General features: G+C 42.4%; 2 protein-coding genes across 2 annotated transcripts; both read left to right on the top strand.

Moving 5' to 3' along the window:
• Nucleotides 1–1,378: 1,378 nt before the first annotated feature.
• Nucleotides 1,379–10,600, top strand: ppp2cab (protein phosphatase 2 catalytic subunit alpha b). The gene is made up of 7 exons (XM_086226040.1): nucleotides 1,379–1,719; nucleotides 8,384–8,593; nucleotides 8,707–8,880; nucleotides 8,984–9,073; nucleotides 9,161–9,322; nucleotides 9,555–9,673; nucleotides 9,781–10,600. The coding sequence occupies exons 1-7, from the start codon at nucleotides 1,618–1,620 to the stop codon at nucleotides 9,851–9,853; spliced, it is 930 nt and encodes a 309-aa protein (XP_086082166.1). The 5' UTR covers nucleotides 1,379–1,617; the 3' UTR covers nucleotides 9,854–10,600.
• A 1,518-nt stretch (nucleotides 10,601–12,118) lies between these two features.
• Nucleotides 12,119–17,317, top strand: skp1 (S-phase kinase-associated protein 1). The gene is made up of 6 exons (XM_086225622.1): nucleotides 12,119–12,290; nucleotides 12,932–13,031; nucleotides 13,119–13,192; nucleotides 14,474–14,617; nucleotides 16,393–16,533; nucleotides 16,617–17,317. Exons 2-6 carry the CDS (start codon nucleotides 12,935–12,937, stop codon nucleotides 16,650–16,652), a joined length of 492 nt encoding a protein of 163 aa, XP_086081748.1. The 5' UTR covers nucleotides 12,119–12,290; nucleotides 12,932–12,934; the 3' UTR covers nucleotides 16,653–17,317.
• Nucleotides 17,318–17,545: the final 228 nt, after the last annotated feature.

The raw sequence follows: 17,545 nt of genomic DNA on the forward strand, positions 1-17,545 counted from the left end.
TGTATACAGACACTTGAGCAAGTGTCAATCCATGTGAAAGTAAGATTTTGCATATTTGTGATACAGCTTTCATGTGATGCAGGGTAGGGGTACAAGGATAAAAATGTTATTATTATAAACTTGTGTAACCGTAACAATAAAGATGAATACACTAAAACCAACAGTGCTGTAGTCTGCCTGTGTTCTGACCTACTAAACTACTTGTGTGGCTCAGCCACAAATCCATTAGATCCATTAACTGTGTGAGTAGTCTGTCAGTGATATGTTTTGGACAAATATATGATCCAAAATAATAGGCTGTGTCAGGATCCTGGCTAATTAGCCAGGCACTTAGAAAATGACAGAATATCACCAGATGTATCCATATACTTTATTTACCTTATTGACAGATAACATTTCCTCAACATCAGCTTTAGAAATACCATCCTGGAGGATTTTAAAACTGGAGCTATTAAGTCATCCTACTGTGCTTATTTTTTGCTTTTAATCTACAATATGGATTGCGAAATTACATTTGGTGGTGATTGATTCAGTTTCTAAACAAAGTCTTATAGGTGCAATGTGAAAAGGTCCTTTCATTTGTTTTGTTTATCGAATATGAGTTACATGTAAAACAGTGAGATCATGGTCACACGATAATATTCACGGGCACTTAAGGAAAGATGATGTATTCGTTAGGATAGATGACGTCAACTTCTCTGCTCAACGGAGAACCAATGACAACTCAGAGGGAGTAGCAATGTGAGCCAATGATAGAGCTGCCATCGCAACCTTGCGGTTACCATTTGTGTCTGCTGCTGTTGTCAAGTTTCACACAATCACCGAGAAAGGAACCAGAAGTGGACTGAGGAAGGAAACGGGGCATAAGAAGTTCTATGTTTAAATTGCGTTTTTTCTTTAATCCGATGACAACTTTTTTGTAAAGAACAAATATCAGATAATTATATTTTGGGACGATGTGTTTGGAATAGAAATTTATGTCTGTATTAGCAAATTAGGAATTTTTAGGGTTCTGTCCATCCATAAATCATATCAAGGGATGCCTCTCATCTTGCATCAGTTTGCAGTTTGTTTACAATATTTCTTTTGAAAGGCAGGGAAACGAAAAGTACAAAGTTCCCTCCATATATACTGTATATATATATATATATAGAGAGAGAGAGAGAGAGAGAGAGAGAGAGAGAGAGAGAGACAGACAGACAGACAGACAGAGATAGAGAGAGGGAGGGAACTTGTACATTATATATATATATATATACAATAAAAATATAATAATAGTTTAATCCATGTACTTTTAACGATTTGTCAGCGACTATGCTTTTATTTTGAAGGTTCAAACGGAAGTGCGGTATTTTTTTCTACAGCGATCGACACAGACTCATTTCCTGGGTGGATCACCAACTGACGTCCCACCCTCCCTCCTTTGAGTTTTAATTGAGCCAAATCATTGCTATCTGACAGCAGAGGAACACAGGGCTTTGAACAAGAGCGCAATTAACACCCAGGAGCCGCAGTTGGGAAGCTCTGGAACGGGCAAGAACACCCCGGGACTCCTCCTCCAACAAAAAATAGATAACGTGTCGGTAAACGAACTGCGGCGACCCCGAAAAGAGAGAAATGGACGAAAAGGCGTTTACGAAAGAACTTGATCAGTGGATCGAGCAGCTCAACGAGTGCAAACAGCTTACGGAGGGTCAAGTGAAAAGTCTATGTGAAAAGGTGAGATAAATGTTATTTTTTTCTCCCCCCCCCCCTCCTTCAGCCCCGAATTATGTTGAGCGTCTCCTCTCCCTCCTTACCGCCGCCTTCCAGACATTCTTAAAATGGCGTCTATAGTTTACATTTCAACTGCGCTGCGAGCAAATGTTCCCATCATTATGAGTGATTTGCTCGGGATTCAGTAGTTCCGTGAACCGGTAGACAGACCTGTGAGTGATATATGACGAGTAGTAGTGTGCGTCTGAGGGGTTACCAGGCAGACAGGCAACCATTCACGTCTCATTGCTCTCCCAGCCCTCCTCATTTAGCCCGCCCGTGTGACCTGTGGCGTCTCCGTTAGCCAGCTGTGGCCCTAAAGAAGCCCCCCTCCAGATAAAACTGTAACGCTGCTGACAGCTTCATTATTGTCCTCTTAATTGAAACCAAGCAGGTCGTTTGTGTTGTTGTCAGGCGGTCAGTGACGTCAGGACCAGCAGTGTTTTGGAAACGAAAACAAAACTAAGTGGTTTGAATCGGTTTAATAGTGTAAAGCGAAGGAAGAGAAGGTGAAAGTTGATATGTCGTCATCCCTTTATTAAAGCTGTGTCAGTAACTGCGTTTGTCAGAGGTAGGAAATGGAACAGTTGACCTCTGACCTCAACGTAGCATCTGAGTTGCGTTCCAAGTTAATAATTTTTTCTGCAGTCCCTCTTTAACGAGACAATAAAGTCTCTTTTTTTGACATTTCAGCAAGTTAACCAGAAATAAGTCATATTTTAAGTTGTAATGCACGCTTTTGATCATTTTCTCATGCAGTCATTCATTCTGTAAACATTAACCAAAGTGTCAGTTTCTAGTTTTCAAGATGAACAGGGTGACGTCCTCAAATGACTCCTTTGGTTCAAAATAGGTTCAGTTTTCATCAGCTGCTGTTTATAATTGCCTAAAGCTCTCACACATGACAACAAAATACACTATTATTGGACACGAGAGTTTAGACACTGGTGTATGATGAATCATTTCTCAAAATAATTGTAATCGGCCCTTTGTTCTTTAACATTATTGGACTTATTAACCCTCAGTTTACTCTTAAAGGTAGGATACAAAGCCTGGTGGCTGTTTGGAACTCCTCGCTCCAGACACCTTGTGTGTGCGTGTTCCTTGTGTCTCAATTAGCCAATCAGGCTTGCAAAGACTTGTAAGAGACGCACAATAGTTGTCAGAACAAGGTGTTACAAACGGCTATCAGGATTCCCTCCCTGTGTAAGACTAAATTAAGGGCTGAAAGTGGCCTTCAGGGTGTGAGAGCAAATTTATGCATATAAATGTGGCCCATTGTTCCCCACATTCATTCAGGGAACTCAAGAGACTGAATTAGTTTGGGACTGAAAATGATTCGGACAACTTACCAATCAATGATCAAAGCTTATTCAATGGTTAACCTGTCCGACATCGTCTTGATTGAGGTCACAGTGGCTCATGTACCTTGAGCTTCCTTGTCGGCAAATTAATGTGAGCTTGCTGTTACAGTTTTTGTAATTCACACGAATGAGTGCTAAATACACGACATGCACAGTTCTTTGGCAGACAACTGGCTAACTGCAGACTTTTCTGGTCTGAAGCGGAGCTTAACCCTAATCTTTCAACATCTTTTCCACTTGGACCACCTGCTGTCATTCAGGTCCTGATTTCTGTGCCGGAAGAAACATCTTAACAGTGTTTTTGTCTAAATCTTTTAATCATTTGAAGATTTATGTAGTCCAGAAAGTCTCAACCAATCAAAATGCTCCATGTCTTGTAACGGCACTCAGTTAGGGTCTGTGTAGGAGTTTATTTGTGCCTTGTTGTTCAGATATAATATATTTCTGACTCCAGTTGTGATCAACAGAACCCTGGGTTCATCTAAAGTCAGACCTGTCTTACACTTCCCTTTGATAATAAAAGATCAGTGTTACTTTCTCCATTTGCCAGAGCTGCTTTTCATCCTGTAGAGACTTTGGTCCTCCTCAGCTCGTTAAAGGACTGAGAGATGAGGCCCTCCTCCATGTTTGGTGGGCTGTTGGCTGAAGGTTAACTGCACGCTATTCCCAAGTGGCTCGTCAATCCTGACATTTGTTTTCTTTTGTAGTTCTGCTGATTTGGTCAGTTCCAGCAGATTCAAGTGTATTATTCAACTTTGTTGTAGGGTAGGGGTGGGGGATGGTATCTCTGCCGTGGCAGCTGATAAAGTTAAACTTAGTTAAACTTTAGATTTTATGCTATATGTTTAAGAGGCTGTAAAGGTCAAGGTAAGTTCAAACGGTAAGCTTTATGAACAGTTAAGTCTTTGGAAAATGAATAAAATCCTCAAGGAGCATGCATATATAAGAATAGGCTAAATGTTGTCTGCTATCTCCTGTTGATTTCCCCGGTTTTCTCACCAATTCATCCAAAATGCCATCAAAGTTGATGAGTGGAAGATGTAACATGAAGTTTCCTCATCCTAAAGTCTGCCTGGTTGTCCTCACAGCATTGAAGCACTCACCAGCTCCAAACTATGGTCCACCTGCATCTGTACTTCCTTCCCTCAGTGACTTTGGTTGATATAGTCAGCATAATGCACTTACACAACACCCTCGCTGCTCTAAAAATAGCCAAGGATATGATTGATTTTGACTTTCATCAGTAACGCTATCAAAGCCTTTGTTGCTAAAGGGATCAAGAATGTGTGGCTCAGGATAACACTGTTCATCGTGACTCAGAGAGCTGCCGTGTCTGTTTTTGGGATGTGTGGAGGTGTAGACGCATGGGATGTGCAGTGTAATCTGTCCTTCTTCTGTTTGGTGCTGCTTTCCAGCAATCTCAGCCCAGGCTAACATACCAAAGGGTTTCGGTTACTAGCATGCAGGGTCCGAGAAGAACTGGAGGCTTTATCCTGTCTATCATAATTGTGCGTTTTTTTTCTCCTGTCACATCACACATACTACAGTCTTTTCAGAGTCTAGACCGCTTCAGTCACACGCACTTTCATCACTGGAGTTCCATGATTTTTCTACCTGTCTGAGGAAAATGTACAGTTTCTGAAATGTCTTCTGAAGATATGCAATAAATGACAAGCTGCTTGGTTTGATGGAGCATAAACATGTATGAAGGTAAATTACAGTGCTGACACAATTCGTTGATCATAACTGAACAACAATGAATAAAAAGAACCTGTGACCTTGGGCTCTAGGACATTGGGTTAAGTATTTTACAGATTTTATTGACTGAACCATAAATCGATTATGGTGAAAATTATTTGCAGATTAATCAACAGTGCAAATAATTGCTAGCTGCAGCCCTTTTTAAGTTCATTTTGACCAAAAGAGATTTCTGTCCGTCGCTCTTAACTGAACCATGTATATTCTCGTACGGAGGGATTTGTAAATCCAAATTTTCCTGGCTTCCATAACCGTATGAAGTCTCTCTGGATTTGTGTTGCAGATGTTTGTTGACAGAGTAGTGACGTCACTCCTTACAAATCAGATTAGTGTTACTAGTTGTGAGACTTTTCCTCTGTTTTTTTTTTTGTTTTTTTTTTTCTCCCTCGTGTCAAAAATAAACTTTGGAGAGGGAAAACATTCAGACATAAATTTTTGTCCCTCATGTTCAAAGCCTGCCTCATCATCTTTGTACCTGTTAGTCTCTCTGGTGAACATTTAGGCCTGGACTTACTGGTTTCTCTTGTCTTGAGTTAGTGGAACTCATCTTCAAGCTGATCCTGCCAGGGGTCTGATAACAGTCGCAGAAAAGCTGAAACGCAACAATCCAGTGACTCTCTAAACACACTGGAGCCAATTTGACTGACAGTGACATAAGGTTGTTCTGGGCGTCTCAGCAGAATTCACAAACTGTCATTGTAGAAGAGCTGACGACGTGCCTTCATGTGGCTGCTGGTGCTGCTTATTTCCTCACTGACGATGGTGCTTTTGTCAGAAGATGCTGAACTACCACAAAGTGAGGTCATCCTCTATGCTTGTTGTTGGACCTCGTTGGGAAGTTTAATTTGCCTTGTGTTGGATCCAGGAGGACCTTTGGCCCAGTTTAACTCGCTTTAATGGGATTATATTGCAGCAGACAGGAAAGTGCTGACTACACTTCTCAGCACTCTACTAAGCAGTTTGATTATAGAGCGTGTGATGTCTTGGTCTATAATCTGGGTTGAGAATCCCCCCCCCCCGCTACAGGTGGGGTGCGTACTCTGGGTGGGGTGATTACATAATCTTTACCGTCATCCTTTCATCCAGAGCCAGCCTGGCTTCCCCGGTTCAAGCTTTGACCCATCATCCACTGGGTAAATAACATCGGACCCAAATTAAAGGCTTTGTGCTGTTATTAGGATGAAAATGGAAGATAGAACTATAATTTCAGCAGAAGCAGGTCACATGTCATTACATGAATTTCTCCAGTTTTATGTCATATTTTATTAGATAGAAGTTAATCCTGTTAGTTTATTATCTTCTGCCTCTTTTTAGTACTTTTTTGATGTGTATTCATTGAATTAAATCATGTCCTCTCACGAATAAACAACTCTCTTGATAACAGCCAGCTCTGATGGCAGACAATGACTGAAGATTCTAGTCAGGCCAGCATTACATGAAGTAAACACTCACCAAGTTCTAATCTTTTCAGCCAATTTAGGATCAGATGACAGCACAGTGTGATTCATACACGCCAACATAAGATTACTGAGCTGTAAAGGTTGCCGTGAACCTTAGTATGAATATGAGCTGGAGGTGCAGCACTCGAGAGGAATTTGTTTTTGATGAGGTAGTTCTACTTTTTCGTTAAACCTCACAATCTAGGATGTTCTCCCAGGGCAGCTCTAAATATAGATGGAAGTTATTACATCATTGCTGTGGATTCTGTGTTTCTCTAGCAGCAGAAGAAGAGAGAGAGATCTGTTTGAAACAGATGAAGAGTTGGACATTTGGCTCAGAAGCATTTTTGCTGCCAGTGAGAATTCCTTCCTAAAATGACCATGGAAATGATTTCTGGGTTCATTTCTTACTTGGTAGCAGCTCTGTTTTGATTGTTAGCCTGCTACATGGTAACGTAGCCGGCTGCGTAGTAACTGATGAGTGACTGGGTGGTCCACTTAGGCTTTGCGTGTTTAGCCCGGTCATATTGCTCTTCCTCTCAAAGTAATGCCACTTGAATGCAGGCATGTAGAAAATTCTCTTGGGCTCAACAGTTCAAATGCTCTGGTCAATCTGTCATTGAAAGGCCTCCTGCCACATGGTAGTATGGGCACGTGGGCTGTGTGCATATGTGTGTAATATAGGTCAGCATTGTGCAGAGCTGCAGTCCTCTCTCTGTCTCTCTCTGTCTCTCTGTCTCTGTCTCTCCCGTATGGCCGGAGGACAGACCAGCTTCAGCACTGTCAACATCAGTGCGCTCTCACTGTCTGTTATTAACAAAGTGTGTACTGAAACCAAATTAAGAGCCGCTTCAAAGTCTGTCATGTGATCTTAACACCCACCTTGACCCCAGTCTGTCGTGGATGTGTGGAGACATTTTCACTAGATGAAGCCAGTCTGAAGCTCCACCTCCTTGATTTTTTCCCACCCTCTCCCTCTCTTCTTGGCGCACATCTGATCTCCCATGCAAGTCCAACTTGTGTGGTGGTCATTCAGCGCAGAACATTTCTCTTTAGGCTTGAGGATTTATTTGCTCCAAAGCTCTTTTTAAAACCCGACCCCATAGTCCCAGAACAAGCTGGAATCTTCCGATTTAGTACTGTTTAAAGCTTTCATCCATTTTTAATTCTAATCAGGCGGGAACTGGTAAAGGCTGCATAAATATTGATGAGAACGATGATTAAGCAGAGGCAGAAATGTAAACTTTCTGTTGGTTTAAACTACCAGATCCTCATCTAAATGAATTCAAATGATTCCAAGTATCCTTTGTTTCCGTCTCAGCTGACCCGGAGAAGAAAATCCCCTGCATATTTTGACTGTTATGTCAGTGCAGGGCTTGTTCGTGCTGAATCAATAGGCAACAGTTACCAAGTGTTTCCTCTGAAAACACTCCTACTGAGTCACAAACTGACTGTACACACTGATGAAGTCTTGGCAAATGAATATATTGCTTTCCAGTTTTATTTTTGGCTGATTTGGTTGACTGCGTTTTCCTGCCTTGGCACTCCTAAGTCCTCCTAAAGTAATCATCCAAAATCCCTCGTGACTGTTTTCCACTCTGTCTGAGGCTTTTAGAGCATTGCACTAATTGAATTGCTGCAGTGAAGTCAGTGCACAGGAAGGCAGGCCCATGGGAAAGTGGACACACACACACACACACACACACAATGTTGGAGCTTATTTCCTCTGAGAGATTATGGTGGTGATGTTCAGGGGGGTCGTGCTGTAATCACAGTGTAGCATCTTGATTTAGAAGCCCCCTGCAGGCTGATATGGAAATTGTGCAGCGAGCTTGGCAGGAAATTGTCTGTTCCTAAAATAAAGATGGAGAACAAATAATGACATTGGAAATTACAGTGCAGAGAGAGCATGTGATTACAGTGCAGCGTCACTTGAATTGTCCCGCTCACACACTACAAACTGGAGAAAATGACTGATAACGCCATGTCCTGATGCCGTTAGCGTCATTATTGCAGAGGCCTGATAATGTGCTTATCCGTGTGTTTTCTCTTTTTCTCTTTGTCCAGGCAAAGGAGATCCTGACAAAGGAGTCAAACGTCCAGGAGGTGAGATGTCCAGTGACAGTGTGTGGAGACGTGCACGGTCAGTTCCACGACCTCATGGAGCTGTTCAAGATAGGAGGGAAATCTCCAGACACAAACTACCTGTTCATGGGAGACTACGTGGACCGAGGGTATTACTCCGTAGAAACCGTCACTTTACTAGTAGCACTTAAGGTGAGTGTGGTACTGATAATAGCAAAAGTCATCACACATTTTATGTATTTAAATCAGGTTTTGGTATTTTTCTTTTTCAGTAAAGACTAAGCAGACTTGGTTGTTTGTTTCAGGTACGCTTCCGGGAGCGCATCACAATCCTCAGAGGGAACCACGAGAGCAGACAGATCACACAAGTGTACGGCTTCTATGACGAGTGCCTACGGAAATATGGCAACGCCAACGTTTGGAAGTACTTCACAGACCTGTTCGACTATCTCCCCCTCACTGCCTTGGTAGACTCTCAGGTGAGAACCCACCTCTGCTCCTTTCACAGAGGGGATGAGTGTGCACTGATGCATCAGAGTAGTAGTGCTGGGAAGCTGAGTACTCACATATTCTCCCCTCCAGATCTTCTGTCTTCATGGAGGCCTGTCACCATCCATAGATACATTGGATCACATCAGAGCGCTGGATCGTTTACAGGAAGTGCCACATGAGGTAAAGAAAAAGTTCATGTGTCAAGACCAAAGTGTTCAACTCCATCATGGTCAGGAACATTAACACGCTCCTTCTGGGCCTCTGCAGGGTCCCATGTGTGACCTGCTATGGTCGGACCCCGACGACCGTGGTGGCTGGGGCATCTCCCCTCGAGGAGCCGGCTACACGTTTGGTCAGGACATCTCTGAGACATTCAACCATGCCAACCGCCTCACACTGGTGTCCCGTGCCCACCAGCTGGTTATGGAGGTGTGTGTTGATTTATTTACTTATTTATTTTGGCTAATTCATTTTACTGAGCTCATTCATTTTAGTAAGAAACTAAACCAAAGATGAAAGTAGCAACAAGAAGCTAAGTTTCTTCCAACTGCCAGAAGACCGTAGTACTGTGATGTCACTAGCTTGCTATCTCATACATGCACATTTTTCATCGTGGTACTTCATCCTGATCGACCTCCATTAATAATAATTCTGCTTTCAGGGTTACAACTGGTGTCATGAGAGGAACGTGGTGACTATATTTAGTGCTCCTAACTACTGCTACCGCTGTGGCAACCAGGCAGCTATCATGGAATTAGACGACACCCTCAAATACTCATTGTAAGTACGACAACAAAAGGAATCTCTGGAAATTATTCAACTTTTTTGTTAAACACAAGCAACAACAGGATTCTTTTGATTTATGTACTTATTTCTTCTTCTACCAGCTTGCAGTTTGACCCTGCGCCTCGCAGAGGGGAGCCTCATGTCACTCGTCGCACCCCAGACTATTTCCTTTAAATTCTGACCTTTGACCCTTGTACAGTCCAATAACGCTATGATACGATCTTCAACTGAAAACAACATGATTGAGGAAGATGGAGGGGGGGGGGGGGGGGCGCTACACGAGTGCACATTGTACATTCACACAAAGACCCTATTTAAGCATTTAGCAAAAACAACACGTGTGTCTATGGATGGACCAAAAGGTGTGTGCCATACTCATGACAGTACTCATTGCTGAGGACTTTCATCGAAACTCTCCCCTGCTATGTAAACCAACAGTGATGTTTAAACCTTCATCCTGTACTCAACTGTGTAGCTGGACTGACGCACCGAGGCTCCTACATGGGCTACTTTACACGTGGCTCTTGTGACTCCCACATGCCGTGGCTTCACTTCGATCTGACCATGATCTGTTTGCACTTTTGTAAATCCAAAATAAAAGAATTTGAAAAAATATAATATGTCAAAAGATTAAAAAAAAAAAAAAATCCCCCTAGATGGTCTTTTTTTTCTTTTGATTTTTTTTTTTTAAATTTCAAATAAAAGCCCCCCATCATGAAGGTTTTACAGGAGGTTTCTTTGTCCTGTGTAAATTAAAAGGAAAACCCTTCTTAAGGCAGTTGCCGTTTGGTGTATATGATATGTTGTATATTAGATGACAGATGATGGAGAGTTCATCCACGTCGACTCACTGACTCCCTCTGAACCAGAGTCTGTATTAACCAAACCATTTGAATAATAAAGATGAAGGTGTCTCCTTGATGTGACTGATGGTTTTGTTTTGTTTTTATTCTCTGAAACACTTTGGCCTGCAGATTGTATCACGACAGCTTACTGGAGGTCAGCCAACCAAGGAGTAGGTCAGCCGTCTGGGCTGCAGCTTGGCAGGCCAACGCAACACTTAAGAATTAGATCAGGATGCGTGTCTTGGAAACGTCTGCTCATTAACCAGTAGCCAATATATAAATCCATTATAATTCATGGTTGAAATGATTTTAAAGCTAGACATTTTTGACAGGATATAAATGTTAACCATCAAAGCAACAAAAGCACTTTATATACAAATTAACTGTCACCTTCTGACCTTTATAGTTACTTTTGAATAAATGCTTTAACTGAAAAATGAACCATAACAGCCCAACAAGGTCAACACTGAGAGAAGTCTACACTTTCATTTGATAAGACACGCAGCTTTGTGCTTGACCTCCAAGCGTGAAAAAGGGCACTCATGATGCAATGAACAAAAAGAAAGATCAGTGGTATGAAAAATTCCAGGAGTACATGAAAGCTCCATGACATCAGTTCAAAGCGCCACCCAGTGGAGGTTTAAATTACTGCATCTAAGTCGAGCGTTATTGCATTGCAGCACAAATAAATACTGGAATCATGCTTTAGCAACTGTCTGCCGTTTGATAGTGCAAGAATGGGCCCGATAGCCTCTTGTTTAGCATTTGTTTTTACTGCATCACTTTTCTTTTTTGGTGTTTGTTTTGTGAGTAACCAGAATGCCCTGTTGGAATAATTGTTGAAGCTCGAAAATATCAACTTGTGTGCAAAACCCCCGAAAAAAACAAACGGCCTTTGAACTGTCAGCTAGGGAATTTTTCAGCCTAAAGATGGCGCTACTCAGCGTTTGGAGCTTAATTCGTGAGCTGGGAAACCGAAGTTATGGTGGAATGATAATGGGATATAAGAACCACTTGAATCAGAAGGGTCGAACCTGGACCAGATAACCTAATAGTTGACTTGTAGTTGCTGTCTCTGGTTCCTCTATTATTATTATTTTTTTACTTCATAAACATCAAACTAACCTGCCAGATGAAATGTCACTTTGCTGCATGTTTAAATTGTGAAAACAAAATCATTATTAGCACGATAGATATTTACTTATGTAAATATGATACTTACTTGTATCTCACAAAAAGGAGAGCAGCATAAACCGTATTTTACATAATTATTTGGAGGCAACAAGAGGTGAGTCCAGTTGCCTATATTGATCATTTTTGAGACTCACATAAACAATTGCCTTCCAATTTGCAGTTAACTTTAGAAATCATTGCCATTTTGAGACCATTTTTGACATTATTTTTTTGACACTAACATGCTCCACCTTTGCCTGATTCTGCACATTCTCAGCCTCATCCATAACATTTGGACATATTTGGTACAGAATTACGCTGACGGGCGCTGGCATTTTACCAAGCATCTCCTGGGTCAGCTGACTCTCCAACCTACTTGCTCAGTTCATAAATCAGCGTGTTCTCGACTCAATAGCGCCCTCTAACAGCGTCGTTCCCCCCCAGCAATCGACAAAGCATCCGACAGCCGGCGGGCGGCAGACCCATTAGCTTGATCCAGCCTTCGACAGTTTACTCATCCTCGGTGTTCTTCAGGCCTCGTTATTGACTATAGAGGATTTTCACCTCTGGATCCGTGTTAAAAAACATTCACGGTACGTATAATGTGCTGAAATCATTTTTATTCATCAGGCAAAAGTTCAGCTCAGATTATTTTCTCCGTATTTACATCTTTGTCTGAATGTGTGGTGAAGAGGCCTCGCTGACATCGCAGGCTAAGGTGCCGTCATTGTGCATGATAATGCTAGCTACGCGGTTAGCTCACGGCATACGCAACTTTAGCTGGAGATTTGCTCGAAAAACACTGAATGATAATATTCTAGCCAGAGGGTGTCTTAATTGCAAAATCTAGGAGGTTCATGCATGTGGGAGTAAAGTTTGTTATCCAAGCGGCTAAGTAGCTAGCTTGCTACACGGTAAGCTTCTTGACGCTTAGCCTTTGATTTTCTAGAAGCTAAACCCTTCTTTGGCAACCAATTGTCGATTAAATTTGTCTCTCTAATTACGTCACACTCAATGTTAACGATACATTTATGTTACATTTATGCTACGAGGTTTATTATTGCTGTATTTGGATGCTAATAATGTTAGCTTTTAGTTACACACAAGTTGTCAACAGTCCAATCAGGACAAAAATTAGCAAACTGAAGCGCTCGCGACCTGAGTTGACGTGTTTCCCTGCCGTTAATTGGAGCTCAACGTGTGTTGTCCTTTCTATTTCTGTATTTCTCCACAGATAATGCCCACAATAAAATTACAGAGTTCTGATGGAGAGATCTTCGAGGTGGATGTTGAGATAGCCAAACAGTCTGTCACCATCAAGACCATGCTAGAAGGTAACATTAAATTCGCTGAAGACAGTAAAGCCGTCTACTAAGCTAAGGGTTCTCTATCATAATAGTTATCAATTGATTCTTGAACAGATCTGGGAATGGATGATGAAGGAGATGACGACCCAGTCCCCCTCCCCAATGTGAACGCTGCCATTCTCAAGAAGGTATTTTTACCACAAGAACACACAACACAGAGACCACAATCTTGTGGTAATGCTGTTGTTATTTGTTTCAGCTATTATCAGAGCCCACTGGTGGGCTTTCGGGGGTTTTGCACACAAGTTGATATTTTCGAGCTTCAATAACTATTCCAACAGGGCATTCTGGTTCCTCACAAAACAAACTCCAAAAAAGAAAAGTGATGCAGTAAAAACAAATGCTAAAGAAGAGGCTATCGGGCCCATTCTTGCACTATCAAACGACAGACAGTTGCTAAAGGATGATTCCAGTATTTGTGCTGCAACGCAATAATGCTCGACTTAGATGCAGCTATTATCAGAGCCCACTGATGTCATGGGGTTCTGGGTATTCACACCCAGACTTCCTCCTCTCCTTCCTGCCAGTTACAGTTCACCTTTATTGTCTCATAGCAGGCTTGTGGAGATGTTGAATTTCAGCCACCATGTTTCACCCCTTTGGCTCTCAACACCCATTTAAATCCCAACCAAAGCCCATTTAGACACGATGAGTTAATTCTACTTAGATGACAAGTGGAAACTAGAATACTTGAGTAACTAAAACCTCTGCTTTACTTGTGAATATTGAGAATATCCCAGTTATAAGTCTTGTGGCAGTACAGGAAGTAAATTATTTCCGGTTTTTATGGAAGCATATTGTTTTTACCCTAGCAACAACTCTTAAGTTTTATTTCTCTGATGAATGCTTTATGTTTCTGCAAGTTTTAGCTCTGATAATGTCAATTGAAACCAACAGATGTATCAAAATGCCAGCATCAGAAAGCAGTATTGTAACCTCGAGTAATGTAATCTACATTGAACAGAAGCAGGTGAAGTTCCCTCACAGCTCGATGTGGTCGGGCTCTCTGTTAATCAGTCACATACTGCAGCACACGGTTGCTTCCTGCCATTGTCTGTTGGTTAGTTCATCTAATGAATGGCTGTCTGATCACGAAGGAAGCTGAGAGCTCAACAGGTCAGTGTCTTCGTCTGTCCTACAAGTTCATACTTGTGTTGCAGACCTGCAATTTAAAAAAAGAAAAAGAAAAGATTCTTCTGCTCATAACCCAGAGGGGGAACCTTTGACTTGACGTGAACAATCATCATTTTCTAAACAGGTGTCTCAGATGTTGAAAGTACACAGTATTGACAAAGTGACAAGTTTGTGTATTTGTGCTCCGCCTTGATGTGCGGTGGGGAAGGATTCCAGGCATATTGGACTGGTTATGGCGAGTCTTCCTCAGGTAAAGCCGTGTGTGTCTCCCTCAGGTTATTCAGTGGTGCACTCATCACAAAGATGACCCTCCTCCCCCTGAGGATGACGAGAACAAGGAGAAGAGGACGGACGACATTCCTGTGTGGGACCAGGAGTTTCTCAAAGTGGACCAAGGCACCTTGTTTGAACTCATTCTGGTAAATAAGCCAAGTTAACTTAGCAACTCTGACATTGTGACTCTCTTAGTTGACATAAACAAGATGATATCTCACTCATAGTTGTTCTCAGTCATGAGGGTGAGTAAAGGTTTTACAGAGACTCCCATGTTGTTCATTTGATGGCCTCTACTCCTGTCTGCCACCAACCAAACCTTTCAAGTAGAATGTGTCTCTGTATACTGCTGAGTGAGGAGATTTCTTACTTCCACTGTGAAAGAGAGAGAACTCTTGTGTTCTATGATGTGTGTGACCCTCCTTTCCTGAGTTGTGTGTATTTACAGTGTTGGAGCACTGTGTGTTTTCATGTGATCCAGACTTCAGGAAACTTAAGGCATCAGTCATAGCAGGAAGACTGCAGCAGCGATCACAGATTGTATTGGATTTTATAGACCACGTGAAAGGTCACCTCCGTGTCTGGACTTCATTGGAAATAGGTACACAGCAGTGGGCTTCCACGAAGTGAAACATTAGTCACTGGCTTGGGTTTAGAACCCCCCCCCCCCCCCCCGCTGTTTACAGGCCCAAAGCTTTAGATTGCTGAATAGAACTGAGCTGATGAAGTAGTGCAGTGGCGGGGGCTCTGGTGATGAGGTTTAAAGCTCAGTAGGCAAGGTTGAAAAGTTCCCTCAGGATTTGACTTAACTAGACCAAATAAAGATGGAGGTTTTAGTGGTCGGAGGCCAGTGGGAAAGCTGATGGCTTTGAGAGGTGGTCGAACCAGTAGGAGGCTGGATGATTTGCTGGAAAATGCTAATAATTTCGGATGTTCACAATTCAGTCGACAAGCAGGTGGTAAATGCAGTGAACTTGTACTGGGGGGGGGGGGGGGGGGGGGGGGGGGGTCTGAGGAACACGCCAACAGCATGAGCACCAGCTCCATGTCTGTTGTTTTCCAACAGTTCTGATCAAGTTCTGGGTAACAGCTAGAGGAACATGACCCCAGTGAAACAAGAAACCAGGAAATTGTGTTCAGTTGTGTGTTCAATATGCCGACGTGTCCAGTGGCTTACCTCTGCAGTTTGATGTGGCCTAACGTGTGTCACACACTTGTGTGGTGGGGGGAGGACCCAGAAGGGACTTAGCATTGGTGAACACTGGCTTCATGATGATCTTCTGAAAGTGTCAAGCTTTGGTTCACCACAGCTTATCGTAGGCGTTCATTAAGAATCCGATGGAACAATCCTCCAGGTGTTTGAGGCGACGCTCACCTCCTGGTTGGCGGACTAAAATGTCGTCCCGGTGAGATTTGCTCCAGGTGCGTGTTGTAATGACTTCGGTCACTGTTAGTGAGCGAGGAGAAGCGAGGGAATTGCTGCTCTGTCTTGAGCTCTGGATGAAACAAACACGCAGGATTGTCTGGCAAGTAGTTGATGTCGTGCGATGTCGCATTCCTGGTTGATACTTTGTGACATCAACTCTGTATTTGTGTTATTGAGCTCATGGTGAGTCACACTGGCCTCCTTGGATTATATTTTATGTCTCAATGGTCTTTTTTTTTTTTCTCTTCAAAATGTTTTAATATGGTTTTATTTGTTATCAGCTCGCAACAGACAAAGCTGATGTGAACACTACAAGGAGCATCATACCTCCTGGAGTGAATCCACACACACACACACACACCACACACACTGTATAGATATTTTCTTTGAAGGTGTCAGGGAGTCCAAGTGTGTGTGTGTGTGTGTGTCTCTCTCTCTCTGTCCCCCCCCCCCCCCCCCCCCCATATAAGTCACTGTTGTGTTTTTCTCTTTTAGGCCGCCAACTATTTGGACATCAAAGGCCTGTTAGATGTCACCTGCAAGACGGTGGCCAATATGATCAAAGGCAAAACCCCGGAGGAAATCAGGAAGACGTTCAACATCAAAAATGATTTCACAGAGGAGGAAGAAGCCCAGGTAAGTTATTCTGTCCTCTTTCAGTCTGACGGAAAACAAACGTTGTGCTCCTCCTGAGATGTTCGGCCTGTTCTGGTCTGCAGGTACGCAAAGAGAACCAGTGGTGTGAAGAGAAGTAACGGGGAAGATCCTGCCAACACTAACACACTGAATAGGAATGTCTCTGTTAACTGGTTGCACTGGCGTTGTTCATACTTGTTAATATTTACATTTAGTATATTTAGAGACCATACCTCCCCACCCCCATTCCCAATCCCTCCATCATCAATCACTTAAAGCATGACCATTTTAACTTGCCTGTGTGGTGTCATTAATTTAAATAAAGAAGCTCTGTTTCCACACACTCACGTTGCGTATTCATATACTAGTCCTGGTTCTACGATGGCTTAGTACCTTTCCAGATTAGAAAGCAGTCCTTTCATATTTGCCCTATTATAAATCGCTATGGTTGTCTTTTTTACTGTTTTTCTTTTAGGTTAATTGATTAAATAAAAAGGCTTTCTTTACAGTGGAGATGGAAGGGTGAATATTTTTGCTCTATAAATGCATCTGTTCTGTGAAACCATATTAAGAGCGCTGGGTTGTTAATAGAAAACATGAGGTTGCAAAGATGTGTGTTCTTTTCAGTCCTTTGGACTCAAAGTACTTGTGTGTTGTCACACAGTGTTAGGTAACTCCATTCCTGATTCATGTTGTATTGAATTGGAAAAGTTTCATTTAAGCTCCGTTGTTGACTTTTGGGATGATCAAACATTGAAGGAGTAAATAAAATGTATAAAACGCTGGTGTTTGTCATTCTTGATGTGAAACTGGAAGCCTGAACTTTTGTCCCTGAAATAATTGTTGAAGTGGCTTTTTGTGGCCGCAGATATCTTAACGTAAATGCAACTGGGAAATAGAGCTGAGGCGTTTGAGATGTGTGGCATAAAGAAGACTCCTCCTAGGATCTCTCTATGTGGAGTCTGCATGGTCCCCCTGTGCCTGCGTGGGTTCTCTCTAGGTCAGGGGTGTC

Source organism: Aulostomus chinensis, chromosome 15 (genome assembly GCF_037954235.1).
Source record: "Aulostomus chinensis isolate RoL2024-O1b breed Wild chromosome 15, RoL_Achi_v1.0, whole genome shotgun sequence".
Taxonomy (NCBI): domain Eukaryota; kingdom Metazoa; phylum Chordata; class Actinopteri; order Syngnathiformes; family Aulostomidae; genus Aulostomus; species Aulostomus chinensis.